General features: G+C 41.5%; 1 protein-coding gene across 1 annotated transcript in view; it reads left to right on the top strand.

The window, feature by feature from the left end:
* LRRC9 (leucine rich repeat containing 9) overlaps window positions 1-27,250 on the top strand; it is a 74,621-nt gene that overhangs the window by 9,705 nt on the left and 37,666 nt on the right. Inside the window, exons 6-15 of the mRNA XM_029912099.1 lie at window positions 379-561; window positions 2,387-2,542; window positions 5,934-6,142; window positions 8,698-8,829; window positions 14,159-14,335; window positions 18,190-18,307; window positions 22,717-22,852; window positions 24,125-24,247; window positions 25,714-25,835; window positions 26,946-27,158. Coding sequence (XP_029767959.1) covers window positions 379-561; window positions 2,387-2,542; window positions 5,934-6,142; window positions 8,698-8,829; window positions 14,159-14,335; window positions 18,190-18,307; window positions 22,717-22,852; window positions 24,125-24,247; window positions 25,714-25,835; window positions 26,946-27,158 — 1,569 coding nt within the window. The remainder of the gene's footprint in view (window positions 1-378; window positions 562-2,386; window positions 2,543-5,933; window positions 6,143-8,697; window positions 8,830-14,158; window positions 14,336-18,189; window positions 18,308-22,716; window positions 22,853-24,124; window positions 24,248-25,713; window positions 25,836-26,945; window positions 27,159-27,250) is intronic.

Below are 27,250 nucleotides of genomic sequence, written 5' to 3'. Positions count from 1 at the left end.
TAGGTAATGTCGCAACATCAAGGGGAAAAACAGTTAAGTTAATGTTACAGGGTTTATTCCCTGCTAAAATTCACAGATTTGGGGGATATGCTGCCAGAGAGAATGACCACTCCACAGTTCCTACTTGTCTCTCCCCATTGTATGGAGCTGGATCCCAATAGAGTCCCTGCAGGGTTGCTTCTCTAGGGCTGGGGGAAGAGGAGAATGATACTCCTGCCTTTAATACTACCCCAGATCTGCTTGATTTTGCCCCCTCTGCTGTTGCATATATCCTCTTAATAATTAAAAGTAATGACCTGCCTTCATGCTGAAATGCAGATGTTTTGAAATAAGGACCACCAACATGTTGTTGATTTAGTATTTTCATTGTTTTTCCAGGAACTCTCTAATTTAGCAAGTCTACCGCATTTAAAAGATTTGAGTCTGAATGATCCTCAGTATGACCCGAACCCTATTTGTCTTCTCTGTAATTATGCTACACATGTGCTGTATCATATGCCTCAGCTTCAAAGGCTGGATACATATGATGTGTCTCAAAAACAAATCAAGGTCCTGGCAGAGGTAAGGATAAGATTTTCACCACATAGCTATTCCAGCAATATTTATGATCTCTTTTCCTCTTTATCTCTCAGTTTTTGGTAACACACCTCCACTGCCCAACATCTGTCTTTCAGCCAACAAAATTGAAGTGCTTATGTCAAAACTAATACCGTGCAGTGTTGCCAACTTTTGTGATTTTTATCATGAGTCTCACAATATCTGGTGATTGATTATGAAAGACTCTCAGCGTTAATTTAAAAAAAGTAAGTTTCTACTTCACATGAGAAGAAAAACTTGAAAACGTGAAACCTAAAGGCTCAAAACCTGAAAGCAAATACACCTCTTCCTCGATATAACGCTGTCCTCGGGAGCCAAAAAATCTTACCGCGTTATAGGTGAAACCGCGTTATATCGAACTTGTTTTGATCCGCCGGAGTGCGCAGCCTCACCCCCCAGAGCCCTGCTTTACCGCGTTATATCCGAATTCATGTTATATCGGGGTAGAGGTGTAAAACTAACCCAATCTTTATTATTACTTTTAAAATCTCGTGACTTTGGGAGGCTCAACTCATGCTTGGGGTTCGCATTATTGGCCACCTTTCTTTGTTGGTGAGAGGCAGTGTTGTTGTATTGAAAGAAGCCATTCCCTCCCTTTGAAAACTGATTGCAAGGCCTTTTTAAAATATATTTTTCATTATTTAAAGGATCTAATACAGAACGCAAAGACTGCCTTTAGATAGGTATTCTGTAAACAGATTACAGTTCATAGAATAGCAATAACTACAAGAAAGTTAACTGAAAATCAAGCATGACATTGTTTTAAAAATAAAAAAATCTTACTAGTATTCTCATATACAGTTTCCATGTATTCATATTTTATTTTTAAGACATTCTTAAACAACGATAATATTTTAACTGGAAGACAAATAATCCAATGTGCAATATATAGGCTTGGAAGGATTCGATTTTTATTGGTAAATGTAAATTATACCGTACACACACACTGGTGAAAAATATTTCTATTGAGTATGAAAAATTACAGATAGACAAAATTAGAAAAATGCTGCTTGAGGAACTTAGTTTGATTTAAGGAAATTATTTTGTATATTTTGACATGATGTTGACCACTTGTGTTTTAATGGTTATAAAGTTTTAATTTTTTGAATCTCAGCATATATCATTAAATAATTGTCTGACCCCCACTATTGTCTGCAACTGAGAAACTTTAAATTGATAAAAATAGAAAAAATGCTTACAGTTGAAATCATAAGGTAAAAATCAAATTCTGCTACGCCTAGCAGTATACAATACCTAGGGCTTCTGATTTTTAGTTGTAACCAATAAACACTGATAAAACATCCCTGACACTACAAAAATGAAATCAGTGTTTATCCCATAAACATTGGAGAAATAGTGCTTTGGTAATTGTATCTAAGGGCTTGTCTACGTGGAGCAGATGTGGACTACAGGGTGTGATTTCTAAAATGCACAAACATGTGCATTAATTGATCCATGTAGACCCGGTTGATGCACACTAAAGATTCCCTAATGTGCATTAATGTAGTGCTGATTGAAACAATACTACATTTACGTGGACTGGGAACATCACAAAGAGATTGAAAACAAACCCCCCAAAATGAAATGAACGAAGCCCTTACAACACCATAAAAATCTAGTATACAATTCCTGAAGTGATCGTTTAAAATTTTAATGTAAGAGCCAAACTTAAATATAAAACTTAATGTTACAAGGTTGCTGAATTGTTAGAAAACAGCCTGTAGGAACAGTTATATTTTGCTAACGTTATTCTGACAAATAACTTCTCCTGTTTTCCTGACACTTGAAGGCTACAGTGATGAAAAAGATAATGTACTATAACATGCGTGTGAAGAGTGTTCATAGGCAGCTCAATGAGGAGCTTGAAAAGCTAAAAGAAAGAAAATGCAAACTGCAGAAATTGCCAGAAGATCGAATAAAATTGTTCAGCTGCAACATAAAACAGGTAAGTTTAAATAGTCAAATATATCAAGAAAACAATGCATCCTTTGAAAGAAATTTTAATGTATATCTTGGGAGGAGATATGAGTTTGGATGAAGAAATCATTTTAGGCTTATTTGGCTAAATCCTGCCTTCAGTTATACCCATTTGGGTTGGACAATGTAACTGAGTGTAGAATATAGCCCAAAGTTCCTAGGGGCTGATCAATTGATTGAAGTCAATGGAAAACTTACCTTACCCCCACCCCCCTGTGTTTATTCAAATACCTACGCTATATTTAAAAGCAATTACTTGTGCTGCAGTTTCAGTAAGCCTCCACAGGCTGTGCTCATACTGCAGTTTTCTAATTTTAAGGCTTAAATGTTATCTTCCTGTTCTTTAACTACAGTACAAGCAATAAGATAATGGATGAGATTCTATTCTCAGATACACCAGTGCAATTCCAAATAATCCGAAACAGTAAAGCGTTTTGTTTTACAGTCTACGCTCTTTTTATGTTCATACTAGATCTTTAAGATGTACCTTGAATTAGCTATTTTAAAATATGCCTATTTAAAAATACTCCAGAGTTTTGCTTCTTACATATATCTAAATCTTACTAGTATTTTGATCAGGGATCTGCACTCTTAGGGCTGGTCCACACTAAGCCCCCAGTTCGAATTAAGATACGCAACTTCAGCTACGTGAATAACGTAGCTGAAGTCGAAGTATCTTAGTTCGAACGTAAAGGTACTTACCGGGGGTCCACACGCGGCAGGCAGGCAGGCTCCCCCGTCGACTCCGCCTACTCCTCTCGCGGAGCAGGATTACCGGCGTCGACGGTGAGCACTTCCGGGATCGATTTATCGTGTCTAGACAAGACGTGATAAATCAATCCCAGAAGATCGATTGCTTGCTGCCGAACCAGCGGGTAAGTATAGACGTACCCTTACACTGCGCAGAAAGGAATATTCAGAATACCAGTTTTGTTGATACTCTTAGGGAAAGTGGACCGAGTTGTATCTGAGTTGTGTAGTTTTATGGAAAAGTTACTTTTGGGAGCTAAATCCTTCCCTACTGTTACAATGGAATAAGGGGTAGGTTATTCTCTTACTCTCACACATCTCAATGGTTAAAGTTGTTACTGTTAATTGCATCCTCTAGGTCTGTTTTCCATACAGAGGCTTGAGTCCGCAATCATGGTGGAATAACCTAAAAGCTTTAAACCACAGCTAAAGAGTGAAGAAGAGTTATGTGACTGATATAATCAAACATGGTAGACCTGGTTGTAAATTTCCCAGAGCAAGATTTTCAAACTTGGGTGCCAAAAGTCAAGGCTCTTAAATCCATATACAGGTACATAAAGAAATGGCCTGATTTTAAAAAGTTTTATAGGTGTGTCACAGGATTCACTTACCAGTGCAATGCCTTCTTCTGGCCCTCACACGGATTAGCTCTGCTAGCTGGTGTGCCATCTCCTGGTGATGCCTGACCTATTATCATCACCCCCTGCAGACCCGCCTCAGTCCAAGTACTGCAGGGTCTTCTTCCTGACTCAGCCCTCCGGCCATGTCACTGTTCATGTTTTCCCCCTTCCAGTGGGGAGGCGGGAGGGAAGGGATATTTCAGTTCTAGAGACTAGCCACTTCCCCAGTGATGAGGACCCAGGCCCACCCTCTACTCTGGCTCCCAGCCCAGGGACCCTTTAACTAACACCCTCCTGCTACCTCTCCTTAACTTCTCTCAACTTTGGGTTCCCTGCAGCAACCAACTGCCTCTGGCCCTGCAGCTTTTTTTATATGGATCTGCTGGGCCCTGATTGGCTGCTCCCTGTGCAGCCTCCCTAGAGCTGTTTTTAACCCCTTCTCTGCCAGTGTGGGGTGGACACCCCATCACAGGATGCTGAGTACTTTGGAAAATCAAGGCATGTATTTAGGCATCTAAATGTGGGTTTATGAGCCTGACTTTAGGCATTGAGGTTTGAAAATCTTGGTCTAAGTACCCATGGTTTCACAAAGTTCAGCATGATTTTGACATGAAAGCCTTCTGTGACTTTGACGGGCTTTGGATCAGACCCTTAGTCGGTGGGTGGTGAGCCTGCCTTCTTGTTGCCAGATGTCTGGCTATCCAGCTTTCAGGCACCTACCAAAATGTTATGAGCTAAAGGTTCCCTGTAGCACGTCCCCGAGAAAGTTTCAAAATGAAATGTACTTTTTCAAAAATATGATTAAATGAGTAGTCTCTTTTTGCTGATGTATGCCATTCTGAAGTCATTAGGCCTGAAATGAAAATGCAAAGAAGTTTCATTTCGGTATCTTTGTTGTTATTCCTATAATGATTCTTTTTTAATTGAACCGGAAAGTAAAAAAACAAAACTTTTTAGCGCAACTCACAGTAAACAAGTCAGTTAACAAAATCAGTGCACATGTCTGGTGCATTAGAAAAGTCAGTGCGTCTGCTCAGGTCAGAGCTGAGCTTTTTGCCATCTTGGTCAGTAATGGAGCAGTGTAACCCTGGCTTCACTTCTGCTGAAGTATTGACTTTTTTTCCCCACGGTGATGGCTACTGGGCACCTCATTACTATGCTGTCGAGCTGAGGTTGGCCCCTTTGTTCCAGAGTAAATCTGTCCTAATTTCTTCAACCCACACCCTTCTTGGTGCTGAGTACCCATGACAAAGAACGTGTGGATGCACATGCTAGCTCAAAGTGCAGAACATGGTTTATCTTTTAATATTACATGCAGTTGTTGCCTGTACCCCTGCTGAGCATATCCCCTCTGCACCTTTCTCTATGCACTGCAGTTTCAAGCCCTAAGTGGGGAAACTTGTACAGTGCCTGCCCTCACCATGCCTAACTTTAGGTCATGCTGATAGTCTTTCATTTTCATGAATATCCAATTCATATAAAAAACTCATAGCCATGACAATATAAGGGATAAAGGTCCATGACAGCTGAAGATATCCCAGGAAGCAAAAAGAAAAAGAAATTCAAATTTAAACACAGTAGGCTATCAAGAAATCATTATTTCATATTCTTGATCATAATATAAGCTACTACAGGCCATAGGAGTGTATTTAGTTCTAAAAGAGTGGGAGTTTCAACTTTGCAGGATATATCATAACTGAAGCCCTAAGCCCTGTTCAATATATGTTTTTACTTGTTTCAAGTTTGTCAAGTTTTTAAGTAACTTGTTACAAATTGCAGAATTATTTCGCTAAATAAACAAGAAAATTCTATTGTCAAGATAAAATCAAGAAAATTATTGTTTTATTAGTTTTCTGGTAAATATTTTCATGGTCACTTTATAGTGTATAGTTAGAAGACTTATCTTCTGTGAAAAACAAATACCGTAATTTTCTACCATAACTTAACTTCACCTATTGCCTTTGAATCCTGGTGCATTCTTTTTAACAGCTGGAACGTGAACTGACAGAGCTGCAGACATCAGGCAAAATACAGAATAACAAAGCTATTAAAAGTAAAAGGCTGGAAATTGAAAAATCAATTGACGATAGCGAGAACACAGATGAAGCCAGTGAGGAGTCAAGTCTTGAGAAGAAGTTCTTTCTGAAATTAGATGCCCTGAGGGAAAGGATAACATTCTGGAACAGAAAACTAGATGAGTATGTTTAGTGAATTGTATAAGAGCTGCAATTTGAAATATGTATACATTCCAACTCATTGAGGTGCGCTTGGTAATTTAAGGGACTGATAATAGGATTTGGAGCCTGTGTTACATTTATTTCAACTGAGGACCAAACAGATAGTATTCCAAGTCATTAATTTTGTAATATAGTTTGGGAGAGAGAGTTCTGCCCAGAGGACTGGAAGAAAGATATATTTTATAAAATATCAAAGAAAGGCAACTTAAGGGTGTGTGATAACTGGCAAGGAAAAAAACTACTTTAGAACATGGAAAAGTGTTCTGTAGTATACTGTTGAACAGAATTAACCTGGGCATAGATGAAGTACTGAAATAATAAGCAAGCAGGCTTTAGATTTAAAAAAAAAATGTATAGATCACATCTTTACCCTGAGATGATTGACTGAGAAAGGGCTTGTCTACAGATTAGTCTTGAACTTCATACATTTCACCAAAACTTTCACCTGCATTCATGGAGAATCACTATGGAAGATCTTGCAACCATATGGGCTTCCTAGAAAGGTAATGTCACTAGTCGAGATGCCAGGTGAAAGTTCAAACTGCTGCATAAGGACATAAAATTGAGAGACTGATTAGTTTGATATTACTGGCGTGCAGCAGGGTTGCGTCATCTTTTCTGCATTGTGATGGATTAGGTGAGGCAAAAAGCAACATCAAAGGAAGATACAGGACTTATGTGGAGTAAAAGAAAATTTCAAGCTCTTGACTTCACAGGTGATACTGAAATTTGGCAAATGCTAGAAGCCCACAGCAGGAAATTTAATGCATTCCGCCTTCTTGGCTTGCTGAGAATACTTGGTGTTCGCTTGTGGGATAAAGTAACCAATGCTGACGATTTACAAAAGACTGGCCAACAGACTGCAAAGACTGTGATTCAAGAAAGAAGGCTGAAGTGGTTTGGACATAATAGAGATAAAATAAATAATAAAAGTCACTAAAACGGCTGTTAACGACCCTACGTGAACTGAGTTGCTGGATTCAATCTACTTCCTAGTAGACGGGTGTCCTTGTTTAAAAAAAAAAAATGATTAGCAGCCTCAAAGATAGGACCAGGGTTGGACAAAAATGGCTGGAACCAAAACATTTTTTTAGCCATGTAGGACTAGTGAATGGAAAAGTTTACAGGTCTTGAAAACATGTAATGCTCCAGCAAAATGCCCTGGCAAGCCAGGAGGTATTTGTCAAATCTTAAAAATTCAGGCCAGTCTGATTACCGTTGGAATTCCAACATAACTTTAGCAACTGCTTTTCCTTGACATTCTTTAGTTAGAGATGAGTGCTTTATGGGTGAAATTCATCCCTGAGCAAAAGACCAGCACAAGATCTCTGCACGGCACAACCCCTCAAAAAGGCCTTAAGTGAGACTGAAGTGGTGCTATAGACTTATGTGAGGCCTTTGCACAGGGATGAATTTCATTCTCTAAGATTTGGAAGCTGATAGTCCAAGCTTTGAGATGCTAATAAAGCATTGAATTTCTAGTTCTAGGGATTCTTCAGATGGTTGGTACTAAAATCATATTAGAATTCAAGTGGGAAAATAAATAATGAGAGTTAGCTGTTTTTTTTAAATCTGAGACCTCACGACTTACTAAGTTTAGAAAGGAATGTTTGTTACCAAAGGAGAGTTTGGATTGCTGGCTTAACAATAGTAGAAAGCATTTTATTATATTCTATGGTGTTTTACAAGACAATGGTCCTTAGACCTATCATTGATCCTTCAGTTTAGCCAGTGCTTGCCGTATGTGCTTTGGTGTCTTGGGCTACTAAAGGATTAGTTTGCTCTTACCCAATCCCAGGATGCAATGAAAAGTGTGTTGACAAAAAATTCTGTGGGCATCAGACCTAAAAGTGAACCAGATCATGACCAGTTTTTTAACTGGTGATCAGGAGGTGGTTTTCAGAGGGAGAGTCCTAAATGCCTGTCAGTGAGGAGGGAGAAGACGCATGCACACTTCTACAGTGTCAGTTCAGTAATGGAACAATTGAAGGAGTTGGGGGGGGGGGAGGGGTTGAACATATCGCAACCTGAAATGTTCTGAGTAGCCACCTATATCAAGCCTGTGCCGTGAGTCACCCCTGAATCTACCAGTGCTCGTTTTGCAGCTGCACTTCAGACTAGCATCATTTTCAGTACTTCAGAGAAACTAAACCTCTCTTTTACTCCTACAGATGATCCCTCAAGTTAATGTTGGGGGTGGAGTGAGGAAAGCTTGCCTGAAGATGCCTATGCTGTAGCTGTCTTGTTGATCACTACAGGATCTCATCCTCCAGTGCTGTAAAGCCAGCACCATTCACAAACATCCAATTCACTTATAATTTTTAAGAAAAATAAATGGAAAGAAAACTAAAAAATGTGGCTCCCAGTTCTTATACTTAGAACAGAATAAGTCATAAAAAGCCATCTCAATCCCTATTTTTTTCTGAATTTGCTATAAAAAGGCAAGATGAATTTTGTGCCTGTCCTTAGAATTTATTATATTCCCACCAAAATTTACCTTGTTGTTTCTGTTGCAGAATTGAGAAAATTTACCAGATGGAAGTTAAAAAAAAGAAGAAAAGCAATAGCTTAGTAGTGCAGTTTTTGTTGACTGAATTGGAAACAGTGGGCAACACTCGCTTTGAAGAAGGCTCACCAAGTGATTCTTGGTAAAGTTGTTTTAGACATTACATTTTAAATCCTTTTTTCTGCAGCCCAAAGCCACCCACAATTCTTGATATCTGGGCTGCTCTCCTTTCTCTGCAACGCATGGAGGCAGATCAGAGTTTTGGAATGGCATGATTTGGCCACGCCCCTTCCATTCCTGCTTGCTTTCAGTTTCTCTGCCTCCATGGCTGCCTGTGGAAGGCAGCAGCTTTTAGAGCGCCCTCCTTCACATCTGAACAATGTACTAGACAGTGCTGCAAAATCTAACCGTCCCTCCTGATGCCACACCATGCCTTTGAGAAAGAGTACAAACTGGCCTTCACACAATGGCATTCCTTTCGGACCTCATCCTTACAGAAATATCAGCAAAAAGACAGCAGGCTCTCCAGACAAAAGCTGTGGAACCATGGCTTGGGAAGAAAGCCCCAGGAGAATCCTGCTGCTCCCAAAGCCTCTTTATGACAAAGACCACGTAGGAGTCCACCTAGAATGGAAGCTTGGGGACAGGATTGCCCAGTTCCTGGAGGAATGGGTTGCTTCGACCATGAACTAGTGAGTCAGGGATATTCCCTTGAGTTATGGCTCCACCCCATCCGTTCTTCATCCAGTCCCCCATCTTAAATGACCATGTAAAGCACAGTCTAAGCTAGAACAAGATTTCTCACCCTCTGGGTATGGGAGTGATAGAGAGCATTCCCTCACAAGAAAGATTCTCAGGGTTCTGCTCCATCTTCTTTATCGTTTAGAATAGCAGTTCTCAAACTGTGGGTCAGGACCCCAAAGTGGGTCGCGACCCTGTTTTAATGGGTTGCCAGAGCTGGCATTAGACTTGCTGGGGACAAAGTGGAAGCCTGAGCCCCAGCGCCCAGGGCCAAAGCCAGAGCCCCACCACCCAGGGCTGAAGCCGAAGCCTAAGGGGTTCAGCCCTGAGTGGTGGGGCTCAGGTTACAGTCCCCCCTCCCCCCACCTGGGGCAGAAGCCCTTGGGCTTTGTCTTTGGTCCACCCTCTTGGGGTCATATAGTAATTTTTGTTGTCAGAAGGGGGTCATGGTGCAATGAAGTTTGAGAACCACTGATTTAGGAGCATACAGGGGGAATCTGAGCCATTCTAGATCTCAGACGGCTCAACAAATGGATGAAGAAAATGAAGTTTTGGCTGAAGACCCTGACTTCTATAGTGTCATCCCTGTCCCAGAGGGATTTTCTGTCTTTTGTGGGTCTCACAGATGCATACCTGACATCCTGATCAGATCATGACATCACAGGTTCCTAATGTTTGCCTACAGCAGAAAGCATTATCAATATCTGGCACTCCTACTACACTTACCCTCAATCTCCAGGTCTTTACAAAGATTTGGTGATAATCATAGCCAGACTCAGGTCATGGGAGATCTACCTATACCCCTTCCTGGAAGACATTTTTATCAGAGCTCCATCCCCGGTAATGGCACAAACAGCTATGTTTCTGACTTTGACTCTCCTGCAGATGCATGGTTTTATTATCAACATCCAGAAAAACACCTTGATTCCATACACCCAAATAACTCACTTGGGAGTGGACATAGACACCTCGATAGCAAGGATATACCCATCTCTAGAGAGGTTCCAGAAGATTCAAGACCTCCTTGCATTGTTTTGGAACTGCAAGAGGCCCACTATTGCAGTGAGCCTTCAACTGTTGGGCCTCCTAGTATTGTGCATAGGGATCACCCCATGGACACAATCACTCATCAGGCACCTTCAGGGCTTCATCTTAAAGGTATGGGATCACTCCCCTGAATACATGAAAGATCAAATGAGGAGCCTGGCATAGGTGATCAATTCCTTAAAGAGGTGAACAGCTCAGGGCATTCCTTATGCCTCCCACATCCCCTGATCCCCACAAATGGCTCCAACCTAGAGAGCTGGGGAACATATCTAGGGTCCCAAACAGCTCAAGTCTTCTGGAACTTGGAGGAAAGGACTCGCAGCATAAACCCTCTAGAACTAAGAGCAGTCAAGCTGGTGATATAAAGGTTTCTGTGCAGGCTAGAGGGGATCCGCTTGCTGATTTAGTCAGACAACACAACCACAGTCACATATGTGAACAACTGAGAGGGAATAAGAACCCCAGTACTATGTGCTGAAGTTATGCAAGTTTTACATCTTGGGAATAACTCATCTGGAAACAAGCAGGAGCTGAGGGGCCTGGACAGTTCACATGGCTTCTAAGCTTTGATCTGCCTCCATGAGAGGAGAGCAGCTAAGACGTCAACGATTGTGGGAGATGCTGCTAGCAGAAGGGAAATTATTGATAAGAAATTTTCTGTTCTTACCATTCAGAGTTAGTGAATTTTAACACCCCTCCCACCCCACCCCCCAAAAAAACCAGTTAATACATTGTGACGTGAAATTCTCTGAAGGAAGTGTTTTCTTCAGATATACATGTGGGGTCAAATCTGGCCTTGGCCTAAGTAGGCATGACTCTCATTGACATTCACTGGGAGTAGTGCCTGCTTATGATATGGGTAAACTTAGTCCTGGTGGTTAAATTCATGACCCTGGCTTTGTATAGGAGAACTACATAGGAGCTAAGAGAGAAATGGGATCAGTACCTAACCCATGGGCAGAGCATGGAGTGGGCACACAGCCCTTCTATAAATGCTATTCACGGATAGAGCAGGAGCAGTGAACCATCTGGACTCCTATACAGAAGTTTGTGACCTTTGGATCTGCCCATTTCCATGTCTCTCTACCCTGCCCTATATGAAACTAACACAGAGCCCATCAGTGCTGCATGTAGGGAATGCATAGTCACCCTGCTCACGTTCGGGGAAAGGTGCAAGAAACTCTAATATAGACTTATAGAATAATGGGCTTGTGGAAGAATTTACTTCCTAACCCTCTTTAGTTATGTATTGCCTTATGTCCTGAAGTATACAATGTTATCATCTATTTTTTGTGGTATATAAGCTATAATAAACCATCAGTAGATCTCAAAGCACTTTACAAAGGAGGTAAATATTATTATTCCCCATTTTACCGATGGGGAAACCAAGCCACAGAGAGAGGAAGTGATTGTCCAAGGTCATCCAGCAGACCAATGGCAGAGCTGGGAATAGACCCCATAGCTGCTCTGTCCACTGGGCCACACCACCCTCTCATAAAAATACAAAAGGGTTCTCTCTCTTGCTCTGGTACCAGAGATATTTAAAATGCAGAGAGTGCTCAAAATGATAGAAGGCATTTGTTCTATAAAACACATTCTTCAAAATAAATTCAGTAATTTTTAAAAAGGTAAATTAGTCCTTTATTTAATAAAATGTTCCTGTAGCTATAATCATGACTATTAAAGAGTATACAAATATTTTGGGAAAAAATAGATATTTTGGGTGAGGAGTCTTCTTAGTATATCTAAAACTGAAATGTGACTGTTTTTTATAATTTGTTCAGTAGTTATTTTAATTAACATTCACTCCATTGGTGCCTGATGTAAAGGCATAAAATGTCTAAGGATTCCATTCACTTTTAGGTGACAGGTTTCAGAGTAGCAGCCGTGTTAGTCTGTATCCGCAAAAATAACAGGAGTACTTGTGGCACCTTAGAGACTATCCGAAGAAGTGGGTTGTAGCCCACGAAAGCTTATGCTCTAATAAATTTGTTAGTCTCTAAGGTGCCACAAGTACTCCTGTTACTTTTAGGTGAGTTATTTGGACCAAATGCAACACCAGAGGTTTGGGGGCTCATCCTGGCCTCAATGAAGTCAATTGAAGTTTTGCCATTCATTTCAATGGGAGCTGTGCTGGGTCCATAGTGATACTTAAGCACAGTAGAAGATAAATATTCCACTATTTGTATAGTACATACTATCAAAACTTTGATGCCCCTGTAGACTAATTATTAGCTATCTTTTTTTATTTTATTTCATTTCACATCCAGGAAATTCTTTATAAAATAAGATAGTCAATAAAGGAGGAATATGGAAATCTGAAATGACAAATAGCTGTTTTAACTACTGTGGCAGCAGTGACAGCGAGCTCCTGGATAGCTTTACTATTTGTTGTAAAGAAGCATTAAAGGTTGTTTACATGGTCTCAGTATAAATAACCTTGACACTTTGTTGAGGGGAGACTCAAATTTAGGTTGGCATTATTTCAAGGACCGTTTTCTGCTTGAGTAGTCCAAGCTTGTCCACCTCAGCTGTGCCTTTCTCTTATGCTCAGACACGTCTGCTAGAGTGCTGCAGGTTGCGATGTGCTCAGAGGCTCTATCTGTACTTTCCTTATAAACAGTGTTCTTTGTTAGTGTTGTCATTTTATTTAATTTATTTATTTTAAAGCTGCTTTTTCAAGCCAAGGATTTTTAATATTGACAAGGAGAAATGCTGAATGAGTCCAATGTTTGAATCAGGGTCTTAGCACAGAGTCCTTTAGAGAAAGAGCAGTGTTTTTATTCATTGCAAGTTGATCTGCATTTGTTGTTTGTCTTTTTCTAGAAAAACGTCCTCTGATTATTGAAAAGAGTATTTGTTTTTCAATTTGGTTTTCTCAGCTTTTGGGAAGCCACTACATTTCCAGAATGGACTTATTTTAAGAACTGTATTTTAGCTGTCTATCGAAGCTGTTGATATGGCACCTATTACGGTAGTATCGGAGCACCTCACAGTCTTTAATGTATTTATCTTCACAACACCCCTGTGTGGCATGGAAGTGCCATTGTTCCATTTTACTGGTGGAGAACTGAGGCTCAGTGATTGCCCAAGGTCACGCAGGAAGGCTGTGGGAGAGTAGGGAAATGGTCCCTGGTCTCCTGGGTCCTAGGCTCGTGCCCTTACTGCTGGATCATTGTTCCTGTTTTAATGTTTCGATGTAGTAATATAGGTCCACGTTCACCATGCTCACTTTATGTAAGTAGTCCCATTGACTCACTAGATTTACTCACTTGCATGAGGCAAACAGGATGTGGCAATTTTCCAGACAAGAAGCCGAAAGCTGTGGCCATAAGCCTGTGTGGAGGATTTTATGGAATCTGCAATGCAACGTGGTATCCTAGAGGCAGGAGAGAAACGTGGTGGATCACAAACTCATTAACATTAGTTTTTGCTGCCGAATGTAATCTGTAATTTTCAAAATGAGGTAACACAAGGTCACCCATCTCTAGTTGAATGAAAGAGATAATTTCTAAAAGTATAAAAGAGAAACTACCCCAAAATATCACTTACAGTATTTTTCTTTCCCTTCATTTGAAAACAGAAGAAAAATCAGGTTCTGGTTTAAAAAAAAAAAAGAAATTAAAAAAAATGAAGAAAATGTTATTAATTCATTGCTTTCCGTTGTTCATTTCTGGACATAGGTTTAATTCCTGTTATGATTTAATTCTATCACGATTTTGTGCCTGGGACTTCAAAGCATATGGTATCACAGGAGTGAAAATAAATCGCATCATCCGAGTGCACAACCGTATTCTGAGGATGATATTTGAAGAGAAGTTTCAGATGTTTTTGGATAAAGAAGTTTTAAGTGAAACAGAGTGAGTAGATGATTTTTAAGGACAATTTAGTGAAGCAGTTACATGTGAAGCAATATGAACTTAGTGATTTTAAGTGATAGATATATTTTACAAAGCAACATGTAAACTAGCATAAGGCTGTGAATTCAGTTTAAAGATATGAATGGCCAGATATTTTTTTTTTAAAGGAAAGGCCGAGAGAGAGTGCAAAAAGAGGAAAAAATACATGCATGTATGCATCTGTATTGAACACACATCTCAGTAGTGTACTTGCAGATACTTGGTTGCATATTCACCCAGTGGATTTGTATGCTCCAGTGCTGGTGTGTCCAAATTTCTTTTATGTGGATTTCAGCCTTTACTTTAGAAAGTTGTGGCTATTATAGTTATTCATTCCACTGCCTTCTAACAAGAAGGTTTAAGACCCTGATACTATAATGAGCCCTGTGCAGGCAGTGGGTCCATGTGTCCAAGCAGCTTGCAGGAGTGGGAGTTTAATTACTGGAAAGAAGAGTTTCTAAAGTGGGATTTTTTTTAATATATACTTTTTAATTTAAGTTTTGACAATTTTCAGAGTAATGTATACAAGATGTATGGTAATTAGTCTTAAAATATACAACCATCTACAGTATAGGAAGGCGCAGAAGAAAAGAATAATTGAAGAGGTGGTATTAAATCATACATAACAAATGGAAACTAAAGATTGGTTTATACAGAAGTTCCCTGCAGGATGGATAATATAACTGACAAATGAGTTCACTGGGAGTTCTGTGTGTGTGGCATGGTAGCAGGATCAGGTACTGAAGCTTTAAAAATTAACAATGATTCTTCCTTTAGTGATTGTCCATATGCATTCCACTTCTGGTGCACATGCGTGCAAGATAAGATTATTTTAGCCAACAAGTATCCACTGGGGCAGTGCCTGGATGCCCTTGTGCCCACCCAGACCTCAGTTTGTTCTTGCTGCCCATGGCTGGGAGATGGAACTCCTGCAGTGTCCTCTTCTCTGTACAGTGTGTGACTTCACTGATGTTTTGTGTGTGTGTAAATGAGCTACTCTTGTGTAATGTAGTGTTTTTGTCTTTTTTTATGTCTGTTGACTATCTATAGGAAAGAGAAAAAAATGTTTATTAGTGTTAGAGAGCTTCCTGGTATTGAGAGTTAACCATTAGCACTGAAATGAAGTCCAGGGAGTTCAGAACTTGTCTGTCCTGTGATATGACTATTCCACTTAATGATGGATGTTTTAAGTGCCTTTTTTGTTTTGGAGAGGAGCATATCCCTGATAGATGCTCATTCTGTGGCTCCTTCTCCAAGAGAATTCAGAAACTGAGAGAGGTCCATCTTAAACTTTTCTCCTGGAGTGCTCAACAAGAGTCTCAGAGTCCGAGAAAAAGGGCCTACTGGGCCTCAGCAGGCTTCCTCCATCAGTGTGCTTATGAGCTGTGGCTCAGCTCCAAGTTCCCTGGTTCACTCTTCAGAGAAACTTCTATCTACTGAGACTGGTAGAGTCGCTAAATGCTCCTCCACCCAGCCATCTGAAAGGGATAAGAAGGAACATGGTTCCCAGATTGAGTACCGGTGTAGCTCACCCTCCTGGGACCCAGTAAAAGGAGGCATAGATCATAGAATATCAGAGTTGGAAGAGACCTCAAGAGGTCATCTAGTCCAACCCCCTGCTCAGAGCAGGACCAATCCCTAACTAAATCATCCCAGCCAGGGCTTTGTCAAGCCTGACCTTAAAAACCTCTAAGGAAGGAGATTCCACCACCTCCCTAGGTAACCCATTCCAGTGCTTCATCACCCTCCTAGTGAAAAAGCTTTTCCTAATATCCAACCTAAACCTCCCCCACTGCAACTTGAGACCGTTACTTCTTGTTCTGTCATCTGGTACCACTGAGAACAGTCTAGATCCATCCTCTTTGGATCCCCCTTTCAAGTAGTTGAAAGCAGCTATCAAATCCCCCCTCATTCTTCTCTTCTGCAGACTAAACAATCCCAGTTCCCTCAGCCTCTCCTCATAAGTCATGTGCTCCAGCCCCCTAATCATTTTTGTTGCCCTCCGCTGGACTCTTTCCAATTTTTCCACATCCTCTTTGTAGTGTGGGGCCCAAAACTGGACACAGTACTCCAGATGAGGCCTCACCAATGCCGAATAGAGGGGAATGATCATGTCCCTCGATCTGCTGGCAATGCCCCTACTTATACAGCCCCAAATGCCGTTTAGGTCTCCTCAGGCTCCTGTCAGCTCAGCCCCCAATAGTATTACCTGACTTACCCAATGTGATCTCTCAGAATGAAGGTCAGATCCTACCATGGACCCAGCATTGTTGCATCTAATAGCATGGAAGCTGGCTGGTTAACTACCATCAACAGGAGCTGAATAGCTGGCGTCCAAAATACAGTGGTGCACAGCAGAAAGGATTCTACTAGACTGACTTATGCAGGAAAATGGGAGATGCTCGATTTGGACAGCAGAGTGCCACCTGTCTTCTTTAGAAGACTCAGTCCAGAACAGCAGGAATCATCTGCTATCCCTAAGCATTCAGGACCATACATCAGCTTCATAAGAATTCATTTAGCATCTATATCAGTTCACCATCCTCCTGTCCAGGGTCACACCATATTTTCCCACCCTACAGTTGATAAGTTCCTCATGCCCTTTATTCATGTGCTTCCTCCAGTTTGGGAGCTCCCTCTTTCCTGTGACCTAGTCTTAGCGGGGTTAGTGGGACCTCCTTTTGAGCCCCTAAAATCTTTCTCTCTATATCATCCATCTTTTAAAATGGATTTTTTAGTTGTTATGACATCAGTGTGATGGGTAAGAGAGATTCAGGCCCTCATGGCTGGTGCATCTTAGACGCTGTTACATAAAGACACAGTGATCCTTAGGTCTTACGCACAGTTTTTACTGAAGGTTGTTTCAGATGGTCATCTGAATCACATGAATCACCAACCAGTTTTCTTTCCAAAACCTACTCCAACTAAGAGAAGCGAAGTTGCACGCCCTTGATGTGGTTAGGATTCTTTCATATCACTTTGACAGAACAAAACCCTTCAGGAGTTCCCCAAGACTGTTTGTAGCAGTTGCTGATAGGGTAAAAGGTCAGGTAATGCACACCCAGAGACTGTCTAAATGGATGTCTAATTGTATTAGGTCATGCTATGAGTTAGCAAGATTAGATCCACCCAGGCAGGTTAGAGCCCACTCCACCAGGACTCAGGCACTTTTATGTTTATGGTATGAAAAGCATATCAGTTTCAGAAATTTGCAGGGAAGCTATCTGTGGAGCAGTCCCTGATTTCACCCACCACCATTCCTTAGTTGAGTCTTCAGGATGCCCATTTTGGCAAAGCTGTCCTACAATCATGATCCTGATTGTGAGGTCACTGCATGCCAGTCACCAGAAGTGGAGTCCACGTGGACAATCACTCAAAGAGGAAAGAATGATTATTTCTCTTATGGAAACTGGTTCTTTGAGATGTTTTGTCCACATGGATTCCATTATCCACTCTCCTTCCAGTAATCTTGCCAAGGACCTCCAGCAAAGAGAAGGAAGTAAGAACTTGATATTTGAAACGCAAAAAAAAAGGTAGATTTTTTTTTTTTGAGGGGGCACAGGAAATGGAGACCACCCTTATGCATTAGTGGATGAAAACACTTGTTTTATCATGCATTTGATCTTTAGTGTTCACCAGATATTGCACACTGAATATCAACATTACTTGTATTTCTGACATAAGTGGAAGTCACCTTAATTGCAATCCAGCTAATTCTTAGTGAACATTGTACAACAAACATGCTCCGCTTAGGCTGCATATTATTTTTGCAACAGAAGCACTGAAATATTTTCCTGCTTCTCATTCTTGTTAAGAAACTACAGGAAGATGCTGGAGTGTCTCTTTTATGTGTTTGACCCAGACTTGCCAGTTAAGAAAAAGCAACTGCTACGAGTGCTTGAGGATGGGTTCCAGGCAATGGAAGAGCGCAAGGTGAGAGAAAATCTGCACAGAAGCATGTTTATTACTTAGTAGTTGGTAACCCAGCTCAGAAAGGCCTAATTGGTGCTGCTCTACCTTCCCCTCTTCTTTCGTCTCTTCTTAGCCCTTTGTCCCACTCATCTTTCCCCTCTTTTTCTGCGTTTATTCTTGTCCTTCCTCCTGTTGTCTCCACTTTCTTCTTTGCTTTTCCCCCCCCCCCGGCACAGGAATGATCAGTGCTTTGCTACTTCTTTTCAACTCCTGTTTCACGCCTTCCCTGTTTCTTCTTCTCTGCCCTCTCCCTCCCTTTCGGTTGCACAGCTTCTGTCCTCGTTCATCACGAATTCTCAATTGGGAGGCGGTCCAGCGTTGTTCGTGGAAGCTTCAGGACTAAGTCTCTCCCTTCAGCTCAGGCCCCCAGATTTTCTGCCTCCAGCAATGTAACAAGTTAGCCGTTTAGTTTCTCCCAACCAGATTGTTTTATAATTTAATTTTTATTTGTTTTTGTGCAGCAGTGACTTATAATCTTTCTTCCTCCTCCTCTCCCCCAGATTGGGTATTTGGCAGCATGGAGACTTCAAAGCCTCAGCTATAGCTATTCAGACTAAAGGTGTTTCACATACTTAGTAAGGAAAGCCTACTTGGGGTAAAAAGTCATCATCTCTGGGTATAATCCTTGCTTGGAGTGAGACGTCTCCCATTCTGTCCTGGTCAAACCCTTGGTGTGATTTGTGACAAGCAGTGGCTTCTAACTTGATGGCTACAAGGATGTTACACCCATGAATAGCAATCAGTCATCCTAAACAGATCTTGTGCATCCAAACTTACAGGTGAGGAGCTGTTTGGGGAAACCGAGAAAAATTAGTAGCTGAGACAGCAGAGAGGCCTCAACCCTCACTATCAAAGCCAGCATAGCAATCCATTGGTCACTACCAACACCAAGGGTACGTCTATACTTACTTCCTGGTCCGGATGTAAGCGATCGATCTTCTGGGATCGATCCCGGAAGTGCTTGCCATCGACGCCGGTACTCCAGCTCAGCGAGAGGAGTACGCGGCATCGACGGGGGAGCCTGCCTGCAGCGTCTGGACCCGCGGTAAGTTCGGACTAAGGTACTTCGAATTCAGCTACGTTATTAACGTAGCTGAATTTGCGTACCTTAGTCCGAAGTGGGGGGTTAGTGTGGACCAGGCCCAAGAGTATTCAAGAAAGAACAATTCCTTTAGCAGAAGGAAAATCTAGGGTACAAGTTTCCCTACATTTTTCTCCAAACCAACCAAAGAACATTTGTGTATGAGAAGTCACAATCCTTTATAAAACTCTTCATTCTGATCCACCCTCCACGCTAAGAGTCTTAAGAAATAGCTGGTAGTACTTACAGCAAGGCACAGGTCGCAAGTTTTGCTCCTAGACAATGTTCTAATCAGTGGCCTGTCTAGAGAAACAGTACCATTCGTAATTGGACAGCTGCTGGACAGGATTCATACTCACTAGTTCTTCACAGTTAAGAAGAGCTTTTGAATCCAGTGCAGAAAATTGCTCACTTGTGGGGGATGGGGGGCGGGGGGAAGCCTGGCTCTGGCCACACGTTTACCATCATGGAAAAGATTTCCAAAGACCCAAAATTTCATTACACCAGTCATTTCCTGACAGAGGTCATCTGTAGCAATTTTCTCCAATGAACAGGATTGCTGGTGGCATGCATCGGCTTCATCCCCCAAGTTGTTTCTCAAAATGCACCTGAAGAAATTCATTCTGGGGATGTGGAACCACACACCTGCTACAGTGCAAAATTAGGTGTCATTCTCAGATCACATCCAAATATCCCCTTGTGGGCAGGTCAGTACAAACAACATGCTGAAAGCCAACACAATTTGCACTCTAGACCCTTGCATACTCACTAAGGAAGTAAGCCGTTCAGGTTGAGGACTGTACTTGGAAGACAAATTTCCAAAATCTCAGCGTACCCATGCTTTTAGTTCACTGTGACAGCTCTGTCAGTAGTGTGTCTGAACAACCTCCCTACCCAAAAACATGGCAATGTGGGATTAGATCAGTGGTCCATCAAGTCCAGTATGACAGTGGTCAATACCAGCTACTTCAGAAGGTGCAAGAAACCACATCACAGGCAATTTTGTCTCTCATGGTGGAAGTCTCCCCATTAGAGGTTGGTTTATGATTGAGGCATGAGTGTTTATGTCCCTTCCAAAATCAGGGAGTAACAAGCGGTCAAATGGAAGTAATGTTGTAGGAACAGAAGAATCTGCTATCTTTCAAGATAGTTCACATAAAGAATATAGAAAAGAGGAAAAGGGAGAGTTGAAGTCCTTCTTCTAATCCTCCACTGGCCCAGAAGGCATTTTGGACTTGCTAGATAGCTAAGAAACCCACATTGCATCTACAGAAAAGACCAGACCTCTTGAAGCAGGTACCCCTTTTATTCAAACGAGGAACACCTACAGTTACCAGCCTGGGCATCCTAAGAAAAGTGTAGTTCAGCATGGATGCTCCATTGGTCTCTGATACAGTTTAGTATCCAGATAAAACTCAACCAGGAAATTTCATTCATTGACCTGGTCAAATTTATGTTTCATGTGCAAGGGGAAACAGAAGGCTTTTTGGGGCAGGGACTTCCTCTTTTTACAGTGCCGACTGCATTGCGGCCCTGACCACTAGATGCTATTGTAATACAACTATATAATAATAATTACAAAGTGCTGGCCATCTCAGCTACACTTGAGTTTCTCCAGATTGGTTTATTGGAGTCCTACAACCAAGCGCCGTAGAATCATGGGTACCAGTCCCAGCCCTAGCAGTGTTCTGTAAGTAGGCAGATTTGACTCTTCTGGAGAAGTAGTTCTCCTGTCATTTTGTTTGAACACTTGGCAGTCCTTTGGAAGATTGTAGCATAAATGGGCATTCCTAGGGCTCTAAAGTTATAGCTTGGGCATATGGAATACGTCTGACAGTTGTATGCTGTTTATTTCATTCTATACAAAACATGAAGGCATTAGGGCCTCAAAGTTGCTGCAGGCAAGATGTTAAAATTCTGCATCATTTGGCATGCTTGGCATCTGGGAAACTATTCACAGAAGTCCACAGGGGCACTGGGAAGAAAGAGTATGAGTCTCATGTGAGGAAGATTTGCAAAATAAGTTTCCATTCCTCTGCAAAGTCATCCTTGATAGGAAAGTGCTACTGGGTTGGTTCCTACATACATTCCTGCCTATTATTCTACTATAATAATAATTAAAACTCTATTTATCCACCCCTCACTACCTCCAACTTGTGTGAATCGCTGTCTGCTACTTCCAACTGCTGATGAATGAGAAGAGAAGCTGTGTAAAGGAAAGAAAAAAATTCTTACCTGATCATTTTGTTTCTGTTAGTAGATTCTCTTCTCATTCAACCCATGCTGGGAGTCTGGTAAATGACCAGAATACAAACTGAATTCTTTTTCTAAAGGGAGACTTGGACATATAACTGTCTTAAAACATATTATATCAAGTTGTTATCTTAATGCTAACAATCAGTTGCTGGAGTGTTCCCACAGCTGTGGAAGAACTCTTCTGGCAAACTGAGCTGAAAGATGGGGCTTTGTCTTGGAGCCTCCAGCAAAAACATTGGACTGCCTTGTTGAATTCCATACATAGGGGTCATTATCTCATTAGTGATGAATGAGGAGAGAAGCTGTTAACAATGAATTATCAGGTAAGAAATGTCTCATTCTGACCCATGAAAATATAGAGAGATGAGATAGGAGAACCTTCTCTCTTTTTCTGCAGCATCCTCATTTTGTCTTCCCTACTTATAGCCCACCTCTCCCTGTTTTTCTGTTTTGTGACCAACTTGCTTTGAGTGGCGGGATTGTATCTTCAGAAATATCTCCCTCTCTCCCTCTCTGCTTCTTTGTTGTTGTTATATTGTAGTAGTGCTCAAAGGCCCCAGTTAGGACTGCCCCTCCCATTGTGCTAGGTGCTGTTCAAAGAAAAATCTGATTCCTGCTCCAAAGAAAAAGGAGTCCGGTGGCACCTTAAAGACTAACAGATTTATTTGGGCATAAGCTTTGCATCTGAAGAAGTGGGTTTTTTACCCACGAAAGCTTATGCACAAATAAATCTTAGTCTTTAAGGTGCCACCGGACTCCTCCTTATTTTTGTGGATACAGACTAACACGGCTACCCCTTTGATACTCTGCTCCAAAGACTTTACAATCTAACTTTCTTTTCTCCTGACTAGATTGTGATATCACAAGTAAATGAGCCTGCTCTTGTTTTTTTACTCCTCCCTCTTCCACTCTCCACCTCTTCGTTAATTTATTTGCATATTGTAAAGCTGCTGATTAAGGATAGGTGTCTTGAAATTCTTACAGGGGGCGTTGGTCAAATAAACATACTTAGACCTTACTTTCATCTTTGCAGCTTTCAAGAAGAGAAGAAGCTGTTCTCCTCTGTAACAGTTTAAGTATATGTGAACGTCCCAGAATAGAATTTTTGCAGCAACAAACCAAGGATGAACGTAAAAATAGCAATGAACTTGAGGAACCGTTCATATGTGGTAATGTAATCGCTTGGAGAGGTGCTTTAAAACATCATTGATAGGTGTAAGGCTCATTTCATAAATCACTGCAAAGTGTTTTGTCTTGTAAGTACAAGAAAATCTTGTAAATACAGTAGATTGTTGTGACAGAGTATACAGGTCTTTTTGTGGAGGGACCCAGAAGACCTGTTGCAATCTGGCCCAGTGCCCTTTCTATTAGAAAACCCCACCAAGCCATACAGTGGCCTGGAGCTAGCTCCTAGACTGGTTCAGAGGCAGCTAAGAGAGGCACTCCTATCTGGAAGCTAATTAGTTGTAGCTTAACCTTTCTAGACTCAACAGCTCAAAAGAAGGGTGAGTTATAGGGAGTGAGGGGAGACACAAGTGGGCTGTGCTAACTTGAAGCCAGGACAGGGCACTCTGAGGAAACAGGCGTCACTAGTGACAGGATGTATTTACCCTTCACCGGCATTGAATGGGTTAAGACGCTTCTTTGTGCTAGAGAAGCGCCACTGTGCCACACTGGCAAGTCATGCCAGGAATGGAGAAGTTTAAAAGGAGGAATCACTACTCAGAAGTGGGCAGCCCAGGAAAGGAGCCAGTCTGTAAAGCTTCCCAGCTCCCAGGAAGAGGCCTGATAACTAGCAGAACCTGTGCCCTCAAAAAAGGGAGGACAGGTCCCTTGTGCTAAAAGGGTGAAGAGACTGTGTCCCATAACTTGTGTTGGAGACCCCAAGTGGACTCTAGGATGGACTATGGCCCATCCAGGGCCCCTCTGAAGAAAGGGAGTCCAATATCCTGGCTTAGAACTACCTTTAGGTTTGTTTGTTTTTCAATTTGCCCTTTTGTTTAGCTTCTTTTGCTGACTTTGGATTGTTTGTTTCACCTGAGACTCTGAAAAGGGGAGAAATAGCCAGAAAGCCTTGGCCAGAAGGCTGAGAGCTGGCCACTGCTAGACTGATGCTGACCTCTCCCTGCTAGAAGGACTGGACTCGTGTGAAGTAACATCAAAGGGGGTGCTCTGATCGGGACAGATCCTTAACACCACCCTGTTTTATTTTTGTACTTCTGAATTTACTGCTTATAAATCTTAGCCAAATACTTCTGTTCTGGGAATAAATTGTCGGAAGTCTTTCTTCCCAAAATGTACTTGTTAGATCGTTAATCTGCCAGACCAGAATGTAGTCTCCTGTCGGATGGTATCGAGCTGACCACCAACATTTTATTGCCCTGTGTTTATAGAAAATTTGATAGCGTTATTATTAAATCTTCTTTTCTTTCCATCCTTAGGGAAACTCATAATTGCAAAAGTTTTTCTTGGACATAGTGTTCCAGCTCGTGAAAAAGATCCCATCAGTCAAGTCAACTATCCAGGGGCTAATTCAGTGTTCAGGCCTCGGAAACATTTACTAAGTGATACATCTGATGCTGATGATGGTAATGTATCTGTAGGCCGTTGTTAGCACAAAGTGAAGGTTGTGTCAATGTTATATTCTAAACACTGTCTTTCACACGTCTAGGAGCCTGTAGTGGAATTTTGGTCCTGGTTAGAACTCAGAATATGGTCTTGCTCCAGCCCAAGTGCATATTGTTTTGAACTAATGTTAAAGAGGATAATAAAAGATGCTCACTGTTTTAGTGATTACTTGTGGTAGTTTAATTCACACAGAGTTTAAAGGAAAGCACGAAGGACCAGATTGTGCTCTTCAGCCACTAGTCCATACTAGAAATAGTGTGGTGTACACAATCCCTCTTCCAGCTTGCATTGTTCAGTGTGTGTGTGTGTGTGTGTGTGTGTGTGTGTGTGTGTGTGTAATAACTGTGGCCACATACACATACCTCAGTGGAGATCAAACACCTTCATCATTAAAACTCACAACCCATCTCCGCTTGAGCAGAAGGAGAATTCCTTTAATGCTGAGAAGCATGCTTTATTGTCTCTAGAGGGAGTCATGATCACCCGCACTAAGTCTGTGTACTACCTATGTACGATGCAACAATCTTTGAGTGGTCGATCCTGCTTGCTCAATGTGGCCAGTCAACTTTGCAGGACAGTGCAGAGTGGGAACAGGGCCATGACTTCACCTCTTCCCTGTCCAGTCAGGGGGATTTGCAGTCATTGGAATACTAGAAGGGAGCAATCCCTTTGTTTACTTGAGTGCAGGAACTGTGATTGTACCTGTCCTTCCATGGGCAGGAAGATGAGAAAACCAATCTGTTAGGTGATTACACCATAGAATGATCGACTAGTTTTGGGTAACAGTGCAGTATAGCAGACTCTGCCATGGGGGCCAGACGAAGTTCCCTTTTCCAACAGTCTGCTGTGAAAGAACAGCTGTGATTCTCTCCTTGGCTCCCCCCTCACTCCAGAGGGAAAATAATCTGTACCAGGAGAAGATTTCATTTAGCACGTTGGGGATGCCGGGGGGGGGAGGGGGGAGAATGGAGACAAGTTTCTTGCCCAATCCCCACCCCTGCTTGCCCACTCCCTTCCAGCCAGGAGGAGAGGGAGTAATGGCTCCAGAGGGTCTGCCTCCCACTCATACTGGAACCTGCCAGCTCTGCAGCTCACACAGGGGAGTAAGGGGGCATGTTACTGCCCTCTCAGAATGTGTAGCGCAAGGAACAGGGTTGCCCTAGGAAAATAAAAAGCTAAATGATAGGGTTCCGCGGTAAGATTTGGTAAGATTTTTAGATGCTGCTATAGGGCACCTAAAGAGAATTAAGATCCTAAGAAAACCAATCTCCCTTGAGTAAACAACTCAAATTAAAAAAATTTTAAATGAGAGAAATGTGTGTTCGCTACATCCTGCAGTGAACATGAAACAGTCTTGTAGTTATTCCTTCCGCTTGTGTTTGTTCCTTTTCTTTTGCTGTAGAAACGTATTCTTCCATGGAACATAGAAACTGTGACTGCCGTCATCGACAGTGTGAGTGGTTTGTGTTTGATCACGAACTGGTCTTGCCCGAATACGTCGTTGAATTTGAGTACACTACACTGGTATGAACTTTGTTTTCTCTAATAGGATGTTAGACCGTAAGCTTTAGATCTCAAAGATCAAGAGAAAAACAACGAGTTGAAATTACTCCTCCTTCACTCACGTTACCTGACAGGACCTAAGTTCAGGGATCTGTTCCCTCTAACTGTTTAAAGGCCTGATGAAACTCCCGTTGAAGTCAATGGGAAACTTCATACACTGCAATGAGAGTTAGGATCAGACTCTTATTTTGTAATATTATCAAGTGTGGCAAGGAAGGCACAGAGACTTAAATGAAGCCTTAGCAGTGCAATGAAGCACAATTGAAAATTAGCTCTTCTCTCACTAAATGCACCATCCATCAAGATAATGAGACACTAAAATGAATGAGATTTGACAGTGCTCAAAACCTTGCTTCATGGAGTCCTTAATGAGAGAGTAACTCATTTTCAATTTGTGTTTTGGTTCCAAGTGTGATGTATGTGGTTTTGAAGCATGCACAGATATTCTGCTACTGGTTGGGATCCTGAACAGGTTTTTCCTTAATTAAAAAAGCTTTTATGTTAATTTTTTATAAGCTATGTGGTGGACTGGCCTTGTGGTTATGTGACTGTGTAACTTGCTGTCGTCATGCAGGGGTTTCAGTTCAGGTCCTGAGCTCTACTACCTAGCAGAAGCAGGATGTGCTGCAAAAGTAGAATATTCAGCTCCTGGAGGGGAGTGGGGGGGGGGAGATTCCCCTTTTCTGTCACATTTGAGTGCTCCACTGCGAAAACAATTGCAGTACTGATGAGCTCCTGGGGGTCTACATCTAACTCCTTCATTGGAGAGTGAGCTATTGCAGTGCTTGGACTTTGGGGGTTTGGGTAGGGAAGCAGACTTCTGTTGTCTTCAGTGTGAATTCTATATGACAGGATATGGCCCATAGACTCTTCATTACTTTTTGTTCATAACATACTGTAATGTGTAAATGCTTGTGCAAACAAAAGCATTGCTGTTCTCTTCTGAAAGTGCTGCATTACCGAAAGATGATTTCCTAACTCTACTTTCTGCATGTTTGTATGCAATTTTAAATAATTTACCTAACTTAAAATAGAAATTTTACAAATGTTAACAAATATTATTTTGCGTAGGTCAAAGTTCAGTCCCTGTTTTCTACGCTCAGCAATGTAATTGTAGAAGAAAGAAAGAAAAATACAGAAGGATTTATATTGTCTAGTGATTTGCAACGTGATGATGAAGTTATGAACATGGAGCCTACAGTAAAAGCCAGACCCAAAATCGTTTGCTTGGATGAAAAGACAGTGCTTTCAGTTGCTAAGGCCAATATTTACAGTCAAATAGCGGTGAGTATTGTCTGTTAAACTTACAGCAGGACACGGTTATTACATAATCAATGTCATGTTATTCAGATTGCCTCGTAAACCAATCAAAAGTA

The sequence above is a fragment of the Terrapene carolina genome, unplaced genomic scaffold (genome assembly GCF_002925995.2).
Source record: "Terrapene carolina triunguis isolate 2854851 unplaced genomic scaffold, T_m_triunguis-2.0 Scaffold189, whole genome shotgun sequence".
NCBI classification, from domain to species: domain Eukaryota; kingdom Metazoa; phylum Chordata; order Testudines; family Emydidae; genus Terrapene; species Terrapene triunguis.
Note: the sequence above shows the minus strand (reverse complement) of the source record. Positions and strands in the feature narration are given on the sequence as shown.